This window comes from Lycorma delicatula, chromosome 10 (genome assembly GCF_047948215.1).
Source record: "Lycorma delicatula isolate Av1 chromosome 10, ASM4794821v1, whole genome shotgun sequence".
NCBI lineage: Eukaryota > Metazoa > Arthropoda > Insecta > Hemiptera > Fulgoridae > Lycorma > Lycorma delicatula.
Genome location: NC_134464.1, coordinates 103,090,508 through 103,114,598, shown reverse-complemented (window position 1 = coordinate 103,114,598; position 24,091 = coordinate 103,090,508). Strand labels below are relative to the sequence as shown.

Sequence of the window (24,091 nt, the reverse complement as noted above, 5' to 3'; positions counted from 1 at the left end):
TCTGGTGGTTTGTTTCTTTTTTATATAATACATAAATTTGGAGAAATTTAAATAAAAATTGTTTTTTATCTACACATTTTATTGTAAACAAAATGACATCTCATTTATTCATATGATTTTAAACAACGAAGTCGTGATGGAAATTTATAGATTAAGCCTGCTTAAATTCCAAAATAGAAAAATAATCCAGTTTAAATAAATTATAGTTTTATCTATCAATTTTTTTTTTTATGAATTGAAAATTATACTGCAAATTTTCATGTTGATTTTCCAAGCTATTTAATCAGAAATAGCTAATATTGATTTATTGTTACTGATATCTAGGAAAAAGAGAGGCGTTATGGCCTGCTACAAAAATATTACATACATGGTTTATGTTTCATTATACTTGATTTTTTATATGTTTTTGCCAATTGTAACTAAATAACATTCATGAATGTAGCTTACTAACAACAACAAAAAAACTTATTACAAAGAAAATCTTCAAAATCCTGTACATTTTTGGCTGTTTCTTGAGTTGTGATTTTTTAACACAGAGCTCTAACCCAATATTTTCCTTCTTTATCCCCAAAACACAGCTGTAATTTTAGATAAATCGTTTGTATCAAGAAGTATAAATCATTCAAACAAATTGTTTATGTGCCGAGAATATTACCATTGGTGTGGAGAATATAATTAGTACAGAGTGGTCTGCATCTATAGCAGCTACAATAAAAATGTGAGCACATACTACAAACAAACCCATGCACCATTCTTATGATGATAAATTTTGAGCGATTCAATATTCCAAGAGTTGAAAATCTGATTACCAACGTTTCACACTTGTTAAGCAAATTGATTATTTTAAACATGGTAATTGATGTGTAGTGATCCTCCATATGAAGACAGACAAATGGCTACGCTAAGTCATTCTTATGTAGAAGGATAGTATGTCAAGGCTGCACACTATGCATGTGCAGCCTTGACATAATAGATGGAAACAGTTATTTACATTCTGGACAACTCATTACAAAAAAAACCACAAAAAATAACAAGTAATCTATTAATTATTTATAAACATGTGCTGGTTAAATGTTACCTTATCATCTCCATAAAAAATGAATTTTGTGAAATTCATGAATTGAACATGATAGTTCAGTTCATGAATTTCACAAAAAAAAAGTGTGAGTTGGGTTGTTCAGTTAGAAGGGAGAATAATGATGATGTAAATAGCTAAGCGGCAACTTATCGCTAGTCAATGATTTGCTGCACAGTGGTACAGAAAAAATTCACAATTTTTGATTTGTCTGCACTGTCCTGACATTTCAAGGTTTTTTTTTACCTGAAATTGTGATTTAGCAATTGCACAACAAAAAATTGTTCTCGGTTTGAATAATGAAAATGCACAACCACATGCCATATGCAATGTAAGAGTTGCCTAGCTCATTTCTGTGGTTACAACAGAAAAACCCCTCCCCACAGACAGACTTAGTACCAACTGATTTACATCTGTTTATGCACCCAACTTTTTTTTTTGTAGCCAAACAATATGCTCTGGACAAGCCCCAAATGTAAAGAAGAAGAAATAAAGTAACTTTAATGTGAATTGTTTTTAAGTTAAGCATATACTCATAATTTATTCTTTCATTGTTTGGTTGTTGAAAATTTTAAATGAACAAATGAAAAATTGTTTTGTTGAAAATAAAACGTCAGTTTAATCATATGTAAATGAAGTACAGGGTGATTCAAAGAAACGGGAAATTTAAAAAATTAAATAACGTTAATGAAAAATTTTTTTTAGAAAATGAATTTTATTTCATGTAATTGTACAAATGTTGCCATTTTAGGATACATACATTTTAGCTTATTTTGTAAAGATGACATCTTGCAGGTGACCTCCTCTTCTACGTAAACACTCACGAAGTCTCTTCGTTAAATTGTTCATGGTTTGACGTAACATCTCAACTGGATTTCTGCAATTGCTTCTCGGATCTTTACCTTCAGTTCTTCCGTTGTAGCAGGTCTACTGTGGAACAGTTTGCTTTTAAGGTGACCCCACAAAAAGTAATCGCAAGCTGAGAGATCAGGCGATCTGGGAGGCCATCTAATGTCACTATTTTGTGAAATGATACATTGTCCAAACAATCGACGTACAGCTGCCATCGATATCCGTGCAGTATGTGACATTGCTCTGTCTTGTTGAAACCAGGCTGTGTTAAGAATCCGTGGAAATCTCTTTTGTTGTTCCACAACAAAGGTTTCAAGCACGGCTACATAACGAGCCGATGTCACTGTTATCGCAAGACCGTTGTCATCCTCAAAAAAATAAGGCCCTATAACACCGTAAGATGACATAGCACACCACACGGTCACTTTCTGGCTGTGCAACGGATGCTGGTGTAGCTGCGTAGGATTTTCTTGTGCCCAGTATCTGAAATTTTGCTTGTTAGCAAATCCACTGAGGTGGAAATGCGCTTCGTCTGACATCCACAGTTCATGAACAAACTCTTCGTTATCATTTATCTTATGAAGCATTACATTACAGAATTGTGCTCGCACAACTGCATCGTTCGGTTTCAGTTCCTGGACGATCTGCAACTTGTATGGATGGAATTGCAAGTCCTTCACTAACATTCTTCGAACACTTGAACTATGCAATTGTAAAGATGCTGAAAGACGACGGATTGACCGATGTGGACTTCGTGTGACAGCATCTTGTAAAGCTTGAACATTCTGTGGTGTACGGACGGTTCACTCACGGCCTGGAGGTTTCTTTTTCATTGCCGAACCAGTTTCCTCAAAATTAGATATCCATGTTTTAATTGCATGTGCTGATGGAACACTGTCGTGCCGTCCCAGATTAAAATGACGACAAAATTCTCTACGCGCTCCCTCCACACTGTCATTGTTTTTGTAAAATGCTTTGATAGCAAATGCACATTGCGCACCACTCCAAGGATCCATTACAACTAAATGGCAGGTTAGGTTAGAGAGGCTGGCGCCACTTATCAAGTGGTACCAATCGCCCACTGCTACCAACACAACTTTCAAAATTTCCCGTTTCTTTGAATCACCTGTACATCAATCTATTCTTGAGACATAAAAAACAGAAGTAGAGGCACATGATTGAAAATTGTTTTCATACTTTATGTGTATGTATACATTATTCTGTATTCAGATATTTGTAAAAGAATACCCAGGTTTCAAGTCTAATTATACTAATACAAATATAAAGAATCGATAGCACAAAAGATTGTAACTTTGAGCCTTTTTATATATATATTTTTTTTTGTAAAGGTTAATAGATTTCAAAGTTTTCCCCATTTATAGTCCTGTAAACAATCAATTAATGTTTGATTTCTTCTCACAACTCCAACATATTGAGTAGAACAGTTACTAAGGCTATGACTATCATCTCCTACAGACGATTTAGATTGCCATATTTTTTTTTTTGAGTGGACAATGTTTCTCAGTCATCCTCCAGATAAAAAATATCAAGATATTTAAAGGTTTTTGATTGTCAGAAATTCACAGTGTACTAGTAGTAGAGACAGACCCTCTTCTTCTAATCTACCTTTTTGAAAGGTTGAAAATCTAAAATATTTCTTTAACACGGTGGAGCAGCATTTTGATGGAAAGAAATCAACTAGTTTTCTGCCACACCATACAATTCATGATCTGTAAATCATATTATCACTAAACCATAAGCATTTACTAAATATGCTTAATCAAGCATTGTACTTATAGTTGATTCAAATTCAATGTGAATTTTTAAAACCTAAGAGCTTTTTTTATGTGTGTAATACACTTAAGAGTGGTGTATAATCTGTTTACACACTGGTGTACATCATAATTTTTTTTTCTGTGACTGCATAGTCTTCATTAACTGCATATTATTGATTTATTTGTAACATTTGGCATTGTTATGCCAAATATGATTGCTTTAACACTTTGCAGTTAGTGAATTAGCTACTCATAAATGAAAATTTTTTTGATATGCTAAAGGTACATTAATTTAATTGTCTAATTCATAAATTATTTTTATGGATTTTCTTTTTTTAGAAAGAAATATTTAATGCAGATTAATGAAAATTCATTTGATAAACGATTAATTTCCTACATATAACTTAAAATAAAACCTCCATCTTTCAATGTTCTTATCAATTTTTAACTTCTTTGAACAATTATAACAATCATGATTTATGATTTACTGTCATATATTAATGTAATGGATTTTATACATAAAGATTATAAAAAGCTTTTAATTTTGTAGCAGCCGAATAAATCAAAAAGATATAAGGTACAGTAAAAAGTAGTAATTGATATTTCATGATGTATAAAATTTTTAGTTTCATTGCAGGAGCAAAGATGAATTTAAATAAGAAAATGGAAAAACAGAAAAACTTAAAAAGTAAAATTTCTAAAACCTGAGTGTGCATGCATACTCTTGTTTTCAGTGGTATTGATTTTCTTTCTTCTACAATTTAAAATTTTTTTATACAATAATTATTTTTTTCAAAATAGAGTTTGATATGTATCTGTTATAATTCTCATAGAATTTATTTTTTTGTTTTCTTCATCTAGTTAACCGATTATGAAATGGTAATTGCTAGTCATTTAGTTGATCCAGATGATATAACTGTTACGTGGGATAATATAGCTGGTTTAGATAATGTTATTACAGAATTAAAAGAAACCGTTATATTGCCAATTCAGCGTAAAGACTTATTTGCTAATTCTTTATTGACACAAGCTCCTAAAGGTATCATTAATTTCTTTTTTATGCATGCATCTATTTATTTTTTTTTTTAGAATTTTATACTTATGGTATGAATAAATTGGTATTATTTAATTACTAATTTATATTTTATACTCTTAGCTAATGTGGTGCTATAGGAGAAAACAACTCGGTAAACTCACACCAGCTGAGTTTTATAGTTGCAACACAGATTTTTTCCTTTGCATCATTTCTTTTATTACTGTATATCATAAAATCTGGAACATTTTCTGAACAAAATTAGATAATATTCAGTTATTCTAAAAATAAAGCTTAATAATAAATTATTTTTTGGCTGATGAAGACTAATTTGATGAATTTAAGGGCATTTGTATATTTTTTTAAAGATAATTAAAAAGCCTAAAAAATTCTTCTTGGTCTTTGTTAATTTTATGGGAAGAGCCAAGACAATTAATGCTGAAACTTACTGCAAGAAATTGGGGACAGCCGTACAAAACAAACGACAAGGCATGCCGAGTCCAGATATAATTTTTCTTCATGACAACACTCATCCACATACTGCAGTACATGCTGAATGCCAGATTGGCAGTTTTGAATGGGAGTTGTTTAACCATACTCCATACAGCCCTGATTTGGCATCCTGTGATTACCTTTTCCCAATAATGTAGACTTGGTTAGCAGTGCAGCATTTTGAAAATGACAAGTTGAAAGACGGTGTTACTACTTGGCTTAATTCACAGGTGGCAGAGTTTTACAACAAGAATATTTAAAAATTTGTTTACAGATATGACAAGTGCCTTAATTTGGACAGCAATTATGTCCAAATTAAGTATAAAAGTAGCTATAAGATGTATATAATAATTTTTTTTTACCAGTTTTTGTTTTTTCAATAATGAATCAAAAGTTACTTTCCAAATAGCCTCCACATATCATTTAAAAGAGGATATATTGGTGTAAATTCTAGCGTTGTATTTTTTATTGTTATGTGATGAAAAGAGCTGTAAATACTTATACACATTTGCTTTGAAACCAAATTGATACAGTAAATTAAAATTATTTAATAGATAAACTTAAGTAATAAATCAGGGATGTGGGGGCCTTGAACAGTTTATATGTTCAACTAGGAAATAACAGAAAATGATAAACTACTTTTCTTCTTGAATTCATTATAGATTGCGATGCATCTCTCTCCCACCATGTGCCCCTCTCTCTCTCAGTATTGTTTTATTTTTGCTTTACCCAGGAATCAGGACAAAATCTTTCGCTAGCTGTAACTCGCTAATACAGCATTTCCAGTCCCAAGTTTAATCAGATTTTTTTTACTAATAGAATCATCTCAGAACAATACATGCCGGTAACACTACATTAATCATCCTGTATTATATTTCCTCAGCATAAAAAGTATTAGATATAGTTGATAACTATAGTGGAATTTCTTTTCAAGATGCTGTTTCAAAGTTTTTTACTGAAAATTTGTTGAGAAGTTTGGGTAAGGAGAAATTTAACTGAATATCAGGTAGAATTTAGAAGAATATTCAGCAACTTAAATAACCCTAACCTTAAATTTTCCCAAGGCAAGAAAAAATGTTTATTGTTTCTTTACAGGTTTGCATGCTCCTTTGATAGTATTGATAGAAATGCACTTTTTTATAAACAATATAATCTATCTTTGCCTAATAAATTTTTAAATATCTTAAAAATTTATATAATAGTACATCATGACATGCGATGTATAATGGTGGTTTAACGTGCTTTTTAACAACAATCTGTGTTAAGGTTGCCTTCTCTCCCCTTTACTGTTTGCCTTATTTGTGATTGATCTTTATGATGCAATGGGAGAGGTGTTGTGGATAGAAAATTTGAATATAAAGTTTCTTCTTTATGCTGATAATATGATGTTACTGGTCTTGGAGGCCAAAATACTGCTAAGAATGCATTTCAAAGCATATTCTGAGAGGTGGAACTTGGTAGTAAATTTCTAAAAACTATGGTGTTTCATTAAGATGGTTGCCTGGAATACTGATAAAGGTGAAAGTTTGGGAAGATCAAAATTAATATAGTCAATAGTTATAATATTAAGGAATCACTTTTACACCAAAATTAACTTTAAGGCTACATTTTAAGGAGAGAACATCTGTTGCCAAATATGCATGAAATAGTACGTGGAAAAACTTTATGATTAAAGGTAACAAAAAGCTGTTTTTGAAGCAGCTTATAAAGCAGTAGTTGCACATGGGGACAAAGTGTGGGGGTATTGAGAGTAATGAAGTAGAAACATTTCAACGTTTCTTTTTTAAAAAAATATATTCACTGCCTTAATCTACTCCTAACCACATTTTGTAACTTGAGTAAAAGTTCACGCTTTTGTTTTTTCAGAGTCTAACGTTAAATTTTGAATCTATTATAAAATTTTTACTCTTACCCATGAATAGATTACCAAAGAAATTATCAAAGCTGGTTATTAAATTTGTGGGCAAAGTATTGGGTGGATTAGGGTTAAAAGTACATATGTGATTGGGATTTCTTAAAACTAAGTAATGAAGGGCTTTGGCAGGAGAAACTAAACCTAATCTTGGAAAAGATTATGTTTAGTTTCATCCTTAATCTTGCTTAATTTTTTTTAAATTAGGTCTCAATGGCATGAAAATAAGTCTCAGTGTCACACCATTTATTGCAGATTAGATAGATATTTTTTCTGGGGATAAAGATTAATTTACATTCAAGAAATTTTATCAGTACAATATTTGAGACAAGCGATATGCTCCCTCTAAACGGTTGTCTCTGTGTGGGAAAGGGAGCTCCCAGTTGAGCTCACCATGTAAGTCAAGGGAGATAGAAAGTACAGATCACTTTATAGGCTGATGTTTGATTTTGAGAGATATTTGTAGATTGTATCTTAGCTGTGGAGAATTATTGAAGCGCAAAATTGTAGCACATTTGAACTGGGTGATTGGTACAACTTCGTAAGATTTATAACAATTACTTTAAGGTACAGAAAAGATCTAATTGAAGAATTTAATTATTAATTTCTTTATATTGCTTAATAGGGTATAACTGTTAAACTAAGCCAACCTTGCAGACAACATTAAATGTGAAATGCTAAATGTGTGTAGATAATTTAAAGATGAATAATAAAGATGATGATAATAATAATAATAATAATAATAATAATAATAAGATAATAAAGAAATCACAAAACAGTAGCTATTTTTATCACTGGAAAGTGATTTTCAGTAAAACACTGCCAACATAGTAATTCAGTTTTAAAAAATTAAATTCATTTTGAATTTTTGAATAGAAAATTATTCACTCTTTGCTATCACTAACCGATTCAAGTAAAATAAAATTGTTTACTTCTATAAAAATTATTTAAATGTGATTACTGAAAATTGTGATATGTTTTTGTATATCCATTGACACACAAATGATCTTAAATTTAATATTTGTAAAGATATAAGTCCATATTTTAACATGAGCTGATGTGTATTATATAGAACCATTCTGTAAAAGTTATAAAGTTGAGAAATGTTATACAGGAAAAAAAAGGAAGAAATGAAGTTTTTGCACAAAAGTAAATTATGCATTTCTCAGCAATAAAATTAGCCTTAATTTGATATACATTATATTGTTTTCTTAATTGTTAGTTAGCAAATTTATAACAACTCAGACCATCCAATGCTTCGTTCATTTTCCAGACTATAATTTACTATTAATTTTTAGAATAAAAATATATTAAAAGCTGTTAAAATACTTTGCTGTACAAATAAATATCCTTCAATTTTATGTATAGTTGGAATCTATGAAATGTGATTTGTAACTTCAGTCCTGTGAAAGGAAAAATCATTTTTTTACAGCTTGAAGCAAATGATGTTAAATATTATTTTTTTCTTTCAGGTGTTTTATTATATGGTCCACCTGGCTGTGGTAAAACATTGATTGCAAAAGCAACTGCTAAAGAAGCCAAAACTAGATTTATAAATTTGGATGTTTCCATACTTACCGACAAATGGTATGGAGAAAGTCAAAAATTGGCATCAGCTGTATTTTCACTCGCAATAAAGCTTCAACCATGTATTATTTTTATTGATGAAATAGGTTTGTATCAGTCTATAAGTACTTAATAGTCTAACTCTCTTTGTCTGTCCGAATGGTAATGCTGATTTCAAAAAATACCATTGTTCAATGTAGAAAAATATATTTAATTTTGTTGATATTTATGATGAAACATAATGCCAGGTTGCAGCATAATTTCGCTTGCGTGCCTGAAGTATATACATTGAGCAAATGTTTCAAATGATGTTACATTGAATAAAGATTGTCTTATTATCAAGATGTCATAATATGTTTTGTTCAATTTATATCTTTAACTTTCACTCCACTTGTGTCATTTTTATTGAGTTTGATTATGTTTTGGAATGTCTCTTTTCTCCCTGATCCCATTCTTATTGTTCATTTTTCTTTGTTTTTCTTCTTCCTTTTTTTTTTTTTGTCTTCAGTCATTTGACTGGTTTGATTCAGCTCTCCAAGATTCCCTATCTAGTGCTAGTCGTTTCATTTCAATATACCCTCTACATCCCTAACAATTTGTTTTACATATTCCAAACGTGGCCAGCCTACAGAATTTTTCCCTTCTACCTGTCCTTCCAATATTAAAGCTACTATTCCAGGATGCCTTAGTATGTGGCCTATAAGTCTGTCTCTTCTTTTAACTATATTTTTCCAAATGCTTCTTTCTTCATCTATTTGCCGCAATACCTCTTCATTTGTCACTTTATCCACCCGTCTGATTTTTAACATTCTCCTATAGCACCACATTTCAAAAGCTTCTAATCTTTTCTTCTCAGATACTCCGATCGTCCAAGTTCCACTTCCATATAAAGCGACACTCGAAACATACATTTTCAAAAATCTTTTCCTGACATTTAAATTAATTTTTGATGTACTGAAGGCTCGTTTAGCTTGTGCTATTCGGCATTTTATATCGCTCCTGCTTCGTCCATCTTTAGTAATTCTACTTCCCAAATAACAAAATTCTTCTACCTCCATAATCTTTTCTCCTCCTTATTTTCACATTCAGTGGTCCATCTTTGTTATTTCTACTACATTTCATTACTTCTGTTTTGTTCTTGTTTATTTTCATGCGATAGTTCTTGCGTAGGACTTCATCTATGCCGTTCATTGTTTCTTCTAAATCCTTTTTACTCTCGGCTAGAATTACTATATCATCAGCAAATCGTAGCATCATTATCCTTTCACCTTGTACTGTTACTCCGAATCTAAATTGTTCTTTAACATCATGAACTGCTAGTTCCATGTAAAGATTAAAAAGTAACGGAGATAGAGAACATCCTTGTCGGACTCCCTTTCTTATTACGGCTTCTTTCTTATGTTCTTCAATTGTTACTGTTGCTGTTTGGTTCCTGTACATGTTAGCAATTGTTCTTCTATCTCTGTATTTGAACCCTAATTTTTTTTAAATGCTGAACATTTTATTCCAGTCTACGTTATCGAATGCCTTTTCTAGGTTTATAAACGCCAAGTATGTTGGTTTGTTTTTCTTTAATCTTCCTTCTACTAATAATCTGAGGCCTAAAATTGCCTCCCTTGTTCCTATACTTTCCTGAAACCAAATTGGTCTTCTCCTAACACTTCTTCCACTCTCCTCTCAATACTCCTGTATAGAATTCTAGTTAAGATTGTTTGATGCATGACTAGTTAAACTAATTGTTCTGTATTCTTCACATTTATCTGCCCCTGCTTTCTTTGGTATCATTACTATAACACTTTTTTTGAAGTCTGACGGAAATTCCCCTTTTTCATAAATATTACACACCAGTTTGTATAATCTGTCAATCGCTTCCTCACCTGCACTGCGCAGTAATTTTACAGGTATTCCGTCTATTCCAGGAGCTTTTCTGCCATTTAAATCTTTTAATGCTCTCTTAAATTCAGATCTCAGTATTGTTTCTCCCATTTCATCCTCCTCAACTTCCTCTTCTTCCTCTATAACACCATTTTCTAATTCATTTCCTCCGTATAACTCTTCAATATATTCCACCCATCTATCGACTTTACCTTTCTTATTATATATTGGTGTACCATCTTTATTTAACACATTATTAGATTTTAATTTATGTACCCCAAAATTATCCTTAACTTTCCTGTATGCTCCGTCTGAAAATTTTACCAATATTCATTTCTCTTTCCACTTCTGAACACTTTTCTTTAATCCACTCTTCTTTCACCAGTTTGCACTTCCTGTTTATAGCATTTCTTAATTTCCGATAGTTCCTTTTACTTTCTTCATCACTAGCATTCTTATATTTTCTACGTTCATCCATCAGCTGCAATATATCGTCTGAAACCCAAGGTTTTCTACCAGTTCTCGTTATTCCGCCTAAGTTTGCTTCTGTGAATTTAAGAATTTCCTTTTTAACATTCTCCCATTCTTCTTCTACATTTTCTACCTTATCTTTTTTACTCAGACCTCTTACGATGTCCTCCTCAAAAATCTTCTTTACCTCCTCTTCCTCAAGCTTCTCTAAATTCCACCGATTCATCTGACACCTTTTCTTCAGGTTTTTAAACCCCAATCTACATTTCATTATCACCAAATTATGGTCGCTATTAATGTCTGCTCCAGGGTAAGTTTTGCAGTCAACGAGTTGATTTCTAAATCTTTGCTTAACCATGATATAATCTATCCGATACCTTGCAGTATCGCCTGGCTTTTTCCAAGTGTATATTCTTCTATTATGATTTTTAAATTGGGTGTTGGCAATTACTAAATTATACTTTGTGCAAAACTCTATAAGTCGGTCCCCTCTTTCATTCCTTTTGCCCAGCCCGTATTCACCCACTATATTTCCTTCCTTGCCTTTTCCAATGCTTGCATTCCAATCTCCAACTATTATTAAATTTTCATCTCCTTTTACGTGTTTAATTGCTTCATCAATCTCTTCATGTACACACTCTACCTCATCATCATCATGGGCGCTTGTAGGCATATAGACGTTAACAATCGTTGTCGGTTTAGGTTTTGATTTTATCCTTATTACAATGATTCTATCCCTATGCGTCTTGAAATACTCCACTCTCCTCCCTATCTTCTTGTTCATCACGAAACCTACTCATGCCTGCCCATTATTTGACGCTGAGTTAATTACTCTAAAATCACCTGACCAAAAGTCGCCTTCCTCTTCCCACCAAACCTCACTAATTCCTACTATATCCACATTTACCCTATCCATTTCCCTTTTTAAATTTTCTACCCTACTAACCTTTTTTAAGCTTCTAACATTCCACGCTCCTACTCGTAGAATGTTATTTTTTAATTTTCTGGTAACCCCCTCCCTAGTAGTCCCCACCCGGAGATCCGAACGGGGGACTATTTTACCTCCGGAATATTTTACCAAGGAAGGCGCCTCCATTATTGCTATGTGAAAAGAGAGCCACATTTTCTTGGAAAAAAAACAGCTGTAGTTTTCCATTGCTTTCAGCTGCGCAGTACTCAGAGGACTGAGTGATGTGATATGGCCGTTTAAGTCATTGTGACTCACGCCCCTAACAACTACTGAAAGAGCTGCTGCCCTCTTTCAGGAATCATTCCTTAGTCCGGCTCTCAACAGATATGGTTGCACCTTCGGTCCAGCTACTCTCTATTCCCGAGCACTCAAGCCCCCTCACCAACGGCAAGGTCTCATGATTCATAGAGGAGGTTTCTTCATCCATAAGATAAATTACTCCTGCGTACAGTCTTTACTATTTAGAATACAAATAGTAAAAGGATCACTTTCCTAACCAGTTGGCATAATAAAAGTAACAGGAGCTGAGTAATCACACTTCAGTTACATCATGTGTATTCAGCTAGCATTCTGTTACATTTATTAAATGGAAGACTTTTTTTATTAGAAAAATAAAATAAATTCAGAAAACTTATATTTTGAAATTTTATTGTCCTAGGAATCATTGTTAAAATCTCCCTTTATGAATATGAAAATAAACATCTCTTTATCTTACATGCAAGCTATGAAAAATTATTACATAGATTGCCTGTGATCTTATTGAATAGCATACGAGGTTAAATATTAAGTAACACATCTGACTGTTGCCTATTACATAAGTTTTCTTGTACATCTTAGTTATCATGATTTAATCTCTTTATTATTTAATAGCATTAAATAGATTTATTTTTTAATATAACTTATTAGTTGAATTTTGTCTCTTGTTCTTGTAGAAGAGAACTTTTAATAAATTTTAAAGATATATAAATAGATTTTTATGTAATTTGATAACAGTATATTAATACTTATACTGTAATTGTGTTTAATTTTACAATAGATTCGTTCTTACGTAACCGCAATTCACAAGACCATGAAGCTACTGCTATGATGAAAGCACAGTTTATGTCATTGTGGGATGGTTTAAACACAGATTCAAATTGTATTGTTATTGTTATGGGTGCAACTAATCGACCACAAGATCTTGATCGTGCTATATTACGTAGAATGCCAGCTACATTCCATATTACTCTTCCAGTAAGTTATATATTTATATCCATTAATTTAATTCTTAAAACATGAATCATCTTTTTATAAAGTTTACCAGTAGTAGTAGTAGTGACAATCTTGTTGATATAATTAAAGTGCATATTATCTTCACTCTAAACTGTGTAATTATATGCGACATATAATTATTAAAATTATTTATCTAGATATTTTTTTAAGTTGTAAATATTATTAGCACAGTTTAATTAATTATTTTATTTTAATATTTTTTTCTTAATATGAAAATCCATGAATAATACCTGAAATCCACTGTTACAAGTGCTAAGTAATGTTAAATGTTATTAAAAAAAATGATATGCATGTATTGAATAAAGTTTTAATAGAAACATTAACAAGTTCAGATTTTAAAAAGATTAAGATTAAGCTCAGATAATAAAGAGTACATACTGCATTAAAAGGCAGATGTTTATGGTGACAGCACGTAAAATTAAATTGGATATGACCAGGTTATAACCAAAACATTGTTAACAAATTGATTAAAAGAAGCGAGTTTAACTCTTGGATTAATCTAGAAAAATAGGCTAAGATAAACAAAGTATCTCTGAATGGAAATTTTAAATGTTGAAAGGACATTCAGCAATGTGTAGTTGAATAAAATTTTAAGCAAAGTATGGTTGAAATTTTAAAAAAAGGGTTATTTTCTACAGAGTAAACTTTGGGGCTGAAGAGATATTTTTTATCTAATGTGTTAATAATCTGATATAATGATAATGTGATATTTTTAATCTGTTGTGATAATTGTAGATAATATGGAAAGGAAACAAGCTTTTTCTAAGAAAAATCTCGTTTATTTTCATTTCATTGTAATTAAAATAAGTTGATGGAAAATTTGATAGCAGATAGTGATCTAAGAAGTAAATATATAAATTTATGGTTCAGTAATGGAGTGAAATTTAGTTTGAAAATAACAAGAATTAATGAAATATATGTAAAATGAAGGATAACAAAAAATTAGGATTAGATAGCATATAAAAGTTTTTGCTAAGTATTATAACCTGGAAATAAAAGCAGACTAGAAAAAACAAGTAGAGGTTTAATTTAGAAAATGCATTTACTGGTATCAAACATAGATTTAGAAAATAGGAAGCATTTACAGCCATCCAACAGGATAACAAATCCATTAGTCAGCCTTCAGTTGTTGCCAACCAGATCACACTACGAATTCACTGGCTGTACAAGTCCCTGCAAAGAAATCACTTTCTTACCAAAGTTAAGGAATCACTTTTAACCAAAATTAACTTTAAGGCTACATTTTAAGGAGAGAACATCTGTGGCCAAATATGCATGGAATAGTACGTGGAAAAACTTTATGATAAAGGTAACAAAAAGCTGTTTTTGAAGCAGCTTATAAAGCAGTAGTTGCACATGGGGACAAAGTGTGGGGGTATTGACAGTAATGAAGTAGAAACATTTCAACGTTTCTTTTTAAAAAAAATATATTCACTGCCTTAATCTACTCCTAACCACATTTTGTAACTTGAGTAAAGGTTCATGCTTTTCCTTTAGCAGGAGATCAGACCTTTTTACCCACAGAACCACAAAATTGTAAAGGAATCAAAAATTAGGAGTAGATAATGAGAAAAAATTATCTACCCTCAGAGAATGATAGCATGAGATAAAAACGTGACCCAGAGAAAAGCTGAGGATCCCAACCAAGCAGTAAGTACCCATTCAGCCCACAGTTCCTTGAAAGATAGATACATTTTTGCTTATGATAGAAGCAACACATACAGATCAATTTGTGCATTGATCAGTGCACAAAATATGCTAAAACAAAAATATTGCTTTTCTTACAGAAATTAAAAGCCCAGTCAACAACAGGTTCTTAAGGGAAGAACCTTGTCCATTCCAAAAATGTGTGACATGTTGCAGTTCTTTTCTTTTCACCTGATTGAAGATATATAAATTACATAAGCAGGGGAAGACTTTCCATCTGTCTGGAAATTGAGCGAGTGCTTGCTTAGTTGTCTCTGAGCTCTCAGAGGTGAAGGATGGATAATTTTATAAACCTCTGTTTAATCTCTTGTACAAGTTTCAATGCAGCACTCGCTGGAACAAAAATATGCGATCTAGTTTTATGTGAAACTCGGCAGCATGTCTGCAGCAGAAACTTTTCCAATGGTTCAACAGGCCCTTGGGGATGAGCGTTTATCACAAAGGCAAGTGGATGGCACGTTTTTGGAAGGCCGAGAAGAGGTCGATGATTGCTCACACTGGACACCCGTCAAGCTCCACAAATGATGAAAATGTGATTCGTATGAAAGAACTTTCACAAACAGACCATCGAATTAGTGTTCATTTAATGACCGATATGTTAAATATTGCAGAAACCATTGTCTATGTGACCAAGGATTTGCACATGAGAAAAGTGTGCACAAAGTTTGTCCCAAGAATTTTGACCAATGACCAAAAATCTCACCAAGTGGAAATTGTAAGTCTTTTTGGACAATGTTATCATGGGAGATGAAATGTGGATATTCCAGTACGACCCCGAAACAAAGGGGCAAAGTGCCAAGTGGCACATCTCGGCATCCCCTCGCCCCAAGAAGGCTCGAATGAGCAAATCAAAGAGCAAGACTATGCTCATTGTGTTTTTTGACATCAGGGGGATCATCCATTGTGAGTTTGTACCTCCCAAGACAACCGTTAACACTAAATTTTGCATAAAGTCCTTTTTTCATACTTTTAGACTTTGTGACAACTTTCCGAACAGACCTTGTATGTTGTACTTACTATATTTTATACCTTTTTGTGCAACTATAAAGCATTTATATTTATAATTTGTCAGTTTGGACTAGATTTTGGAAGGATGTGTCTGATTGCGGAGATTGGTGAAATAATCACACTCGATGTCTTCTCTCTACTGTTTCATCACATTCACTGTTCCACTATTGATGTTTTTTATGGGATATTATTGGGGCTAATTCTTCTGCGATTTGTTTAAGGTTGTAGATTTTGAGTATCTGTGATTGTTATTTTTTCACTTGCTTTTTGGTAATTTTCATTCTTGAAAGTGATTTTCACTTTCTTTTTAGTTTTAGGGGCTTGGTTTTGTTGCTTTCTTTGGGGAGTAAATTTAATTTTAATTTTGACTATGCAATGATGTGAGGCCTGTATTTATTTCTCGGAGGACTTTTATGTTGTAGATCTCCCTGTGGTGATGTTGCCCATAAAGTCATGATCTTGTTGTCATTCTCCTTTAGTGTAGTCGGGGTGATTCCAGGTTTTGAGGTTTCCTCTTGAAATATGTGGATTTCAAGATTAGGTTATAGTTTCTGCAGAGATTGACAAGTCTCTGTCTGTTTCTGTATAATTTCTTTTTTGGCGGGCCATTTTCCAATTATCATGATATCTGCTTTCTCTGCCTAGTTGAGCACTGCAGTCTTCGATTAATTGTTTAACATGATTTTTGGGGATGTTATTTATAGTCAGGTTGAGTAGATCCCAGAACTTTTCTATTTCTTTTCGGTCTTTTGAAGAGTTATTTTTATTTTTAGTACATGCATGGGCATTTATTATTGTGAAGATTTTATGTGCTTTTAGGGTGAGTGTTGAGATTCTTGGGGATTGTGACTTGAATTCTTGTATGGAGTTTATTATTTTGACGCTGGCTAAAAAGCCTGTTCAAAACTGTGGGACATTTTTCATCACTTTCTTCCCAGGTATATTTTTGTAGAGTTTATATCCTTAAGATTCCTTGGCATTCTGGTTTATGTTTTTTATTTCCTGCTACCCGTGATGAGAATTTTGTGTTGGTTCATTAGACCAGTTATTATTTTTAGTTTACTAGTCTGTAAAAGTGAGTTTACATTGTATGTGGAAATGTAGGTGATTTGCTTTGGTTTGATTTTGGACTTAGTATTTTTCTTGTTCGTGTGTGTAGTGCTGGAGCATTTAAATGCTTCTAATCGTATGTTATCTTCTAAGTGGTAGCCCACCATATCCAAATGCTGCCTTCTCTGAACTCAGGTGTTGCTTGGTTCAACCAGTGGAGTATTCCTTAAAAGACCTTTCATAGTTGACTATCAAGGGTTCACCTCTGGTGGGACTAGATCCTGAGTTACAACTCTAAATTTGATCTAGTGAGGTATGATTTGATGATAAATCAACCCGTGAAGTTTGTTTAGATTCAACTCACCAGACAAATTTCTCAGATTTGTTCTGGATATATCCAGGCACACCTTGTGAAGGCTCAATCCGGCTTTTGTTAAAGTTGTTATTTTGGAGAAAAGTTACAAAGTTTGATCGTAACATTATACCTTGTAGCCTATTAATAATAACAGTAATAATAATTAAAATAATAAGAAAAAGAATTTCTTGAAATAAGTAAACCTCCATTAAGCAACCCACCAATTCTAATAAATTTAACAAAAAGCACCTCATTTGAGAGGGTACCAAAACAGGGAGGGAGAGCAACCCTTCCCTTCCAAAATAAAGAAATAAAGCTTTTTGAATGTGTTCCCCATCACTCACATGAGACATGAGACCTGTTCTAGATTACTTGTTCTATTATTTAGCTGCAAAAGTAAATGTGCTTTATTTTTAATTTAATAAAAGATCAATAATTTACTTAAGATTCAAATTATCACCTTTCAGCTTAACTATAATATAGTTTATTTACCTAGTAAATAAGTAAGTTATGAATTTATTTTAATTGTCCTGGTAAAATTCATAAAACATTCATGTAATAAATCTTTAAATTCAATATTACCTCAATTAATGGACACCTTTCAACTGCAAATAATTGTAAACATTCAACAGTTTTACAGGCCCAGTTTCTTTAAGTAGAGTATCTTATTAAAATACTTAAACAGCCAATATTCTTAACAATTAATGACATTGTAGGCTGAATATATTAATAAGCAGCAAAGCTTGTATTAAATATTGCAATTTTTATCAAGATGTTGCACTCAGTTCTGTTAACCAAACCAAATGCATTTCTTTTTTTTGTGTATTTTTTTTGTTATTTATTTGGTGGCATTCTTTATTCTTAGTAAAAACCAAGAATGCTATAGCTTTATACACGTGTCATCTACATCTCCTCACAGTTTTGTTTGTTTTTATTCAACTATATATATAAAATTATTAAGCACTGTTTTTCTATACATTACAATAATAATATTTTGCATTCATTCAAAATTAAAATGTTTTTATACATCAGAGTTTCTTATAGAAAATGTAATTTTTGGCAAAAAAATTATGTTTACTTTTATAAAACAAAATGTTAATTGATATAACAAGTTAAAACTATACAAGCAAATCAGTAGCATCGACAAAAATGTGTGTAAAAAAGCAGAATTTTTTTTAATTTTATGTCTGACACTTCTTAATAGAATATGAAATTAGTGACAAGAGTTTAGTTTATGGTAATAGATATCCTTCAAAGATTACATCACACACTGAAGTGAATCAACATTCTGTAGCTGTAAAGAAGCAACTGTAGTAAAAAAAACCTGGTTTTGCAATAGTATAGTGTTTAAATTTTCATTTAGAAAGACAATCTTTTCTGCAAAAAGATAGATAAAATCAAATTACAAAATATCGCCAAGTTAAATTTATTATTTTGCACGGTTCATATTCAATAAAAAGAAAAAGTTAAATGCAACAACTCGGAATTACCCTCTTGTAATATAACCATATTATAGTTTTGTACTACCTCTTTATTGGTCTGCATCATCCTTGTTTGTAATTCATTTATCATGTGAATTATTCAGTTCTTACCTATAGTTGTACATTAATTCATCAGGAATTAAGATTTTAGGAAAAAAATTTATTGCGTAAATCACTACTGATAATAACGGCTTCAATTAATGTGTGCATTTTTTATGAGGTAATTATTTTTTTAAATTTTTATGCCTTTGTTTTTATATAGAATGCTACGCAGAGAAAACAAATATTGGAATTGGTTCTTAATAGAGAACCAATTGCTTCTGACGTAGATCTTAATAAATTATCTCATAAAACTGAAGGATTTTCTGGATCAGATCTTAGAGAACTTTGTCGCAACGCATCAGTATATAGAGTGCGTGACTATATGAATTCATCTTCTCAGTAAGTATAAATTTTTTATAACTCACAAAGTATTTATAACTTATTTCTTGTTTATTTTCATTATTATTGTAATGTTTTTTTTTTTGTTTTTTTTTCTTTATAGTATGTTTTATTGAAATTTGTTAAACAAAAACATGGAAAAAAGTGATTTTTTTTTTTTTTAAATAGCCAAAAAGTACAGTAATATCTTACAATCTTTAGTAGAATAGATATCTGCCTTTTATTGCATATAACAACTTTTAACTTAAAATCTAAGAAAAGAAAGTATCATGCTATTAGGTGTTCCTCTTGTTTTCCTCTCAGCACAGCTGGTCATTGATCTTTTGCACATTAGCAAATAATATTAAAGAAAGTCTTACATTTTATATGAATACTTTTCAGCAGAATCATACATTTGGCTAAAGTACTTTTGAACATCTGTACAGTTATTTAGAGAATTGGGAGTGCATGTACACTTTTTCTGAAGCCCAAATTGACCCTTTAACCCATATATTTTTTAACATAAAACAATTATAAAACTAAGTCTTAGTATCAGAATGACAGGATATATTCTGATACATTTTAATGAACATACAACTGTTACTGAAGTATAAAATTTCATCTAACCATTTATTTTGAAAATAAATTTTATATATATATATATATAATTTTTTTCAAACATATTCACTGTGTCAAATAATATATTATAATTAAATATAATATCAAAACTAAGAAATACAGATAATAAATGTTAAGAAAAGAACACTTACCCAATTAGACTGTTTTTGAAGTTAAATTACTTCATCTTCAGCAGTTATAAATTACTGTAGTTAAATTATATTGTGACTCACTATTATACAGTTGTGTGTGAAGAATTTTTTTATATTTTAACCTTTTCCCATCACAATGATCCACGGTTGATTAGCGCTCCTCGAAAATATGTTTGTATCTGATTGCCTCCCTTCATAGTCTTATGCTACCCTCTTGTGAAAAAAATTTCAGAAAATTACATTATATTAAAGAGATTTAACAGATTCTGACAAAAAAAAACCCGTTACGATTGGATATTTTTTATGCCTGTAACAACAAAAAATTGAAACAGTACAAAAATTACGATAATTTAACTGCAGAATTTTTTTGCACATTTCTACTGCGTTTTTTATTAGCGAAATTTTTTTTTGTGTGTATGAAACATAGTTTGCTGATTTTAAAAATAATACTTTCAAGCAAATCGGTTGAAAATTGGGCAAAATATGATGAAAAACCCGTGTCATAAATCACAGATTAGTAACATATGTTAGTATAAGTGAAAGTAGATTCAGAAAACTATGTTTTATAAAAATCCCCACCACTGAAAAAGGTATTCAGATTGACAAAAAACAATTTCTACTGTGTAGTGTTATTCATTTCGAATCGTTATGTGTTACATGTTTACCGATATCATTTGTCAGAAAAGATTTTTATAGACTTCAAGTAAAAGTGACATATTTATGACCACAAATTCCTTCTTTTTTTTGTGTGTGCCGTATAACATAATTTATTATGTGTTTCAATACCTCAATATGTTGGTAATATATTATGCTATGTTTGTAAATAATAAATAAATCTATAATCCTCATAGCAATTATAATACACAAGTCACACACACACAAGCACATTCCTGAGAGAAAAATGGTCATATTCTTTCTAGTCTAAATAAAACATTTTACATCGTATAAACGTCGTTCAAATTGTGTAAGATTCCTTTGTGAATACAAAACAAAATAACTGACTTAGATGCCATATAAAATGATTTTGTAACAACGTTTTAAAACTGACGCTGTACATAGCCAGTTTAATGGCTACATGGTCTGAAAAGGTTACTGACAAAGCTTGATATGGTGATATTTTGCTTGTAATCTTGTAATTTTAAACTGCTGAAGATGAAGTAATTTAACTTCGGAAGCACTCCAGTTGGGAAAGTATTCTTACCATTTATTAATTGTATTTGGTGATTTTGATATTTCATTATATTATATTATGTATATATACATACAAATACATGTTTGAATACATACTGTATAAAAGTTATTGACTTAACATTTAATTATCGTTTATTGATATATATAAGAAATAATTCTTTAAAACACAATAAATTATTACAATTAGAAAATATGTTGTTTTTTTATAAACCTATCTTTGTTTATATAAAAACCCATGTCCAATTTTTTCCACCATTTCTGTCCTATAACTTTTCTTTACAAAACACTTAACATAAATAAGTATAAGGGAGTAAGAGAAAATACATATACAAAAGCGAAAATTTAATGAAACAATAATTTTTTGAAGCAAAGTTGCAAAATTTTTGAATTTTTATAAACTTAAAAATCTTCTCTTTGAAGTACACGTATACAAACGAATCATATACGATCAATGTGGGTTAGATGTCTTTTATAACAAGAGAAAGTCAATAAATAACAATGTACTGATCATACATGGTTGTTAGAGAAAAGATTGTTTAGTTGTGAAAAACTTAATTGAAAACAGTTTTTATTTTTTAATATAATCTTCATCAAAATTGATACACTTATGATATTGCATCATTTGTGTTCAAGAACCTTTGGCACAAAATTCTATGGACTGCATTCTCATTATCATTTGCAACTGCTTCTTCATCGTCAAAAAGGTTTGCCATCCAATTGAGTTTTTAGCAGTTAATTTTGTATTTAATCCGATTTATTCAGTAATGACCTACTCATAAACAGCCTGCTAAGTGATGTTGTCTTCTTCATTATTCTTGTAAGTATGATACATTCAGTTTTTTTTACTCCTCAGTCTATCAGTTTACTTCTTGAAAATGTAGATATTCATGCACATGCTCTAGGCTAAGTCATGGGAAAACCCTCTTGAAGTTGTTACACTATCTTTTGTCATTCACTTGTCAGCTGAAATCATCTGCTTCACTTCCATATCTATTGGTTCTGTTACCATATGAACAAGATGGATTAGGTTAGTGTTCATCAAACATTTTTGGGCATCCTAAGAGAATTTAATGACTGTTATGTGCTACTTAGTGTAAAAACACAATAGTACCTATGAATGTTATTTCATGTATTTTGTAACAGGTACAGTCCTAATAAGTTCACTTATAGCTCCAGTCATTCAGTTATATATATTTTAGGTATGCAGTGCAGCAATTTCATTGTGCCTTTGTACAGATTTTTTTTTTGTCTAAGGAATTTATTAATGATAATTCATTTGATAATTTTTCTGTTAAAAAACTAAGTACATTAATCGGTTAAGTCTTTTTTTTTTCTATTTTTTTTTTAATTTAAACTACTTAAGTAATTTACTTTTAATATTAATTACCTGTAATTATTATTTCAAATAGATGACCATGGCAATCCATTCATAAAAAATTAAGACTTAAAAATAGAAAGATTAAAATTAAAATTTTAAATAGAAATACTTGTTGAAGAAAGTAAAATACAGTTTTCAGGTAGAGTTAGTTTGCCATTCTCAAACGTTTTAAACGTTATATTAAACATAGGAATGCATACTAAACAAAAGAATGTTATGTTTTTAAACAAATATTTAATTTCTAGTCATAGATTAATGCATATTTATTATAGAATCAGCTTTTATCTGCTTCTTTTACTATGTGTTGAATCCTTATGTAAACTAATTATGTTTGTACTGATTGCCTATACATATGATTTTTTTTTTTTTAATATATATATATATTGATTGTCTATATATACACAGTAATAGTATGTTGGTTCAAGGCCATGCAACTGTAGTAGTATCTCCATAAAAGGCTGAAAATGACAATACATCCAAAAACAAGCTTTTAATTTGATCTGATTATAAAAACTACTATAATAGCAATTTGTATTTAAAGGACACTTGCACATCAGTAGCGTGTACTATTATAAAAAAATCTAAACCTATAAATATAAATAAAAGAATTTTAATTCTAGCTAAAATCGATTAAAAATAGCTTAGCTATATTTCAAAACATTGTTGTATAAGAAAATAAAAAATTAGCATGTAATATTTTACAATAATAAAATTACCAAACATCAAAATGAAATGATTTTAAATCAAAGAAAATTAAACATAAACTAAACTGATTAATAAAAGGAAAGTGATTTACCTGCCCAGAGAAAAATAAATTGTACATAGTAAAGTTAATAGCCTTAAACAGATACACGTAAACTGATGTACAGTTGATGAACATAATTTTGAAATATTTTTTACTGCAGGTCTGTAAAGAAATCATCAACAGAAAACAAGGATTCACAAAATGGTGGAGGAGCCACTTCAACATCATCGGGCAGTAATGGTGATTCTGATTCATTAAGGCCAATTACAATGGATGATCTAACATCATCGCTTTCAAAGATGAGAGAATCAAAACTTGATTGTGGTACTTTAATTCTTGATTAAGCTAAATTGTATTTGCGTTTGTGGTATTTCTGTTTCGTGTATTTTTGTTGTTATAGAACATTTTTGCATTTTTTTTTTTCTTGTAATATATTAAAGTAAAGATAATGTTTAGTTGTCCATTAATTATTTTTCCTTTTTTTATGTTAACTGCTTTATTTTAATAATTTTTTCATAAATGGTATGTAAATTGATGATACCATTCAAAAAAGACAAATGTTTATTATCCTCATTTATTTTTTTAAATTTTATTTATTTTTTTATTTTTTCTTGATATTATTTCTTATCATGTGAACCATTATTTCAAAATTGAACTGAATTGTTCATATTTTAAAGTTGAATATATATATAT

At 30.7% G+C, this 24,091-nt stretch overlaps 1 protein-coding gene across 2 annotated transcripts in view; it reads left to right on the top strand.

Annotated features, from left to right (window-relative positions):
• nmd (no mitochondrial derivative) overlaps nt 1–24,091 on the top strand; it is a 58,301-nt gene that overhangs the window by 17,375 nt on the left and 16,835 nt on the right. For both annotated transcript variants that reach the window (XM_075376939.1, XM_075376938.1), the window contains exons 3-7: nt 4,564–4,741; nt 8,612–8,812; nt 13,058–13,254; nt 19,157–19,335; nt 23,559–23,722. In XM_075376939.1, coding sequence (XP_075233054.1) covers nt 4,564–4,741; nt 8,612–8,812; nt 13,058–13,254; nt 19,157–19,335; nt 23,559–23,722 — 919 coding nt within the window. The remainder of the gene's footprint in view (nt 1–4,563; nt 4,742–8,611; nt 8,813–13,057; nt 13,255–19,156; nt 19,336–23,558; nt 23,723–24,091) is intronic.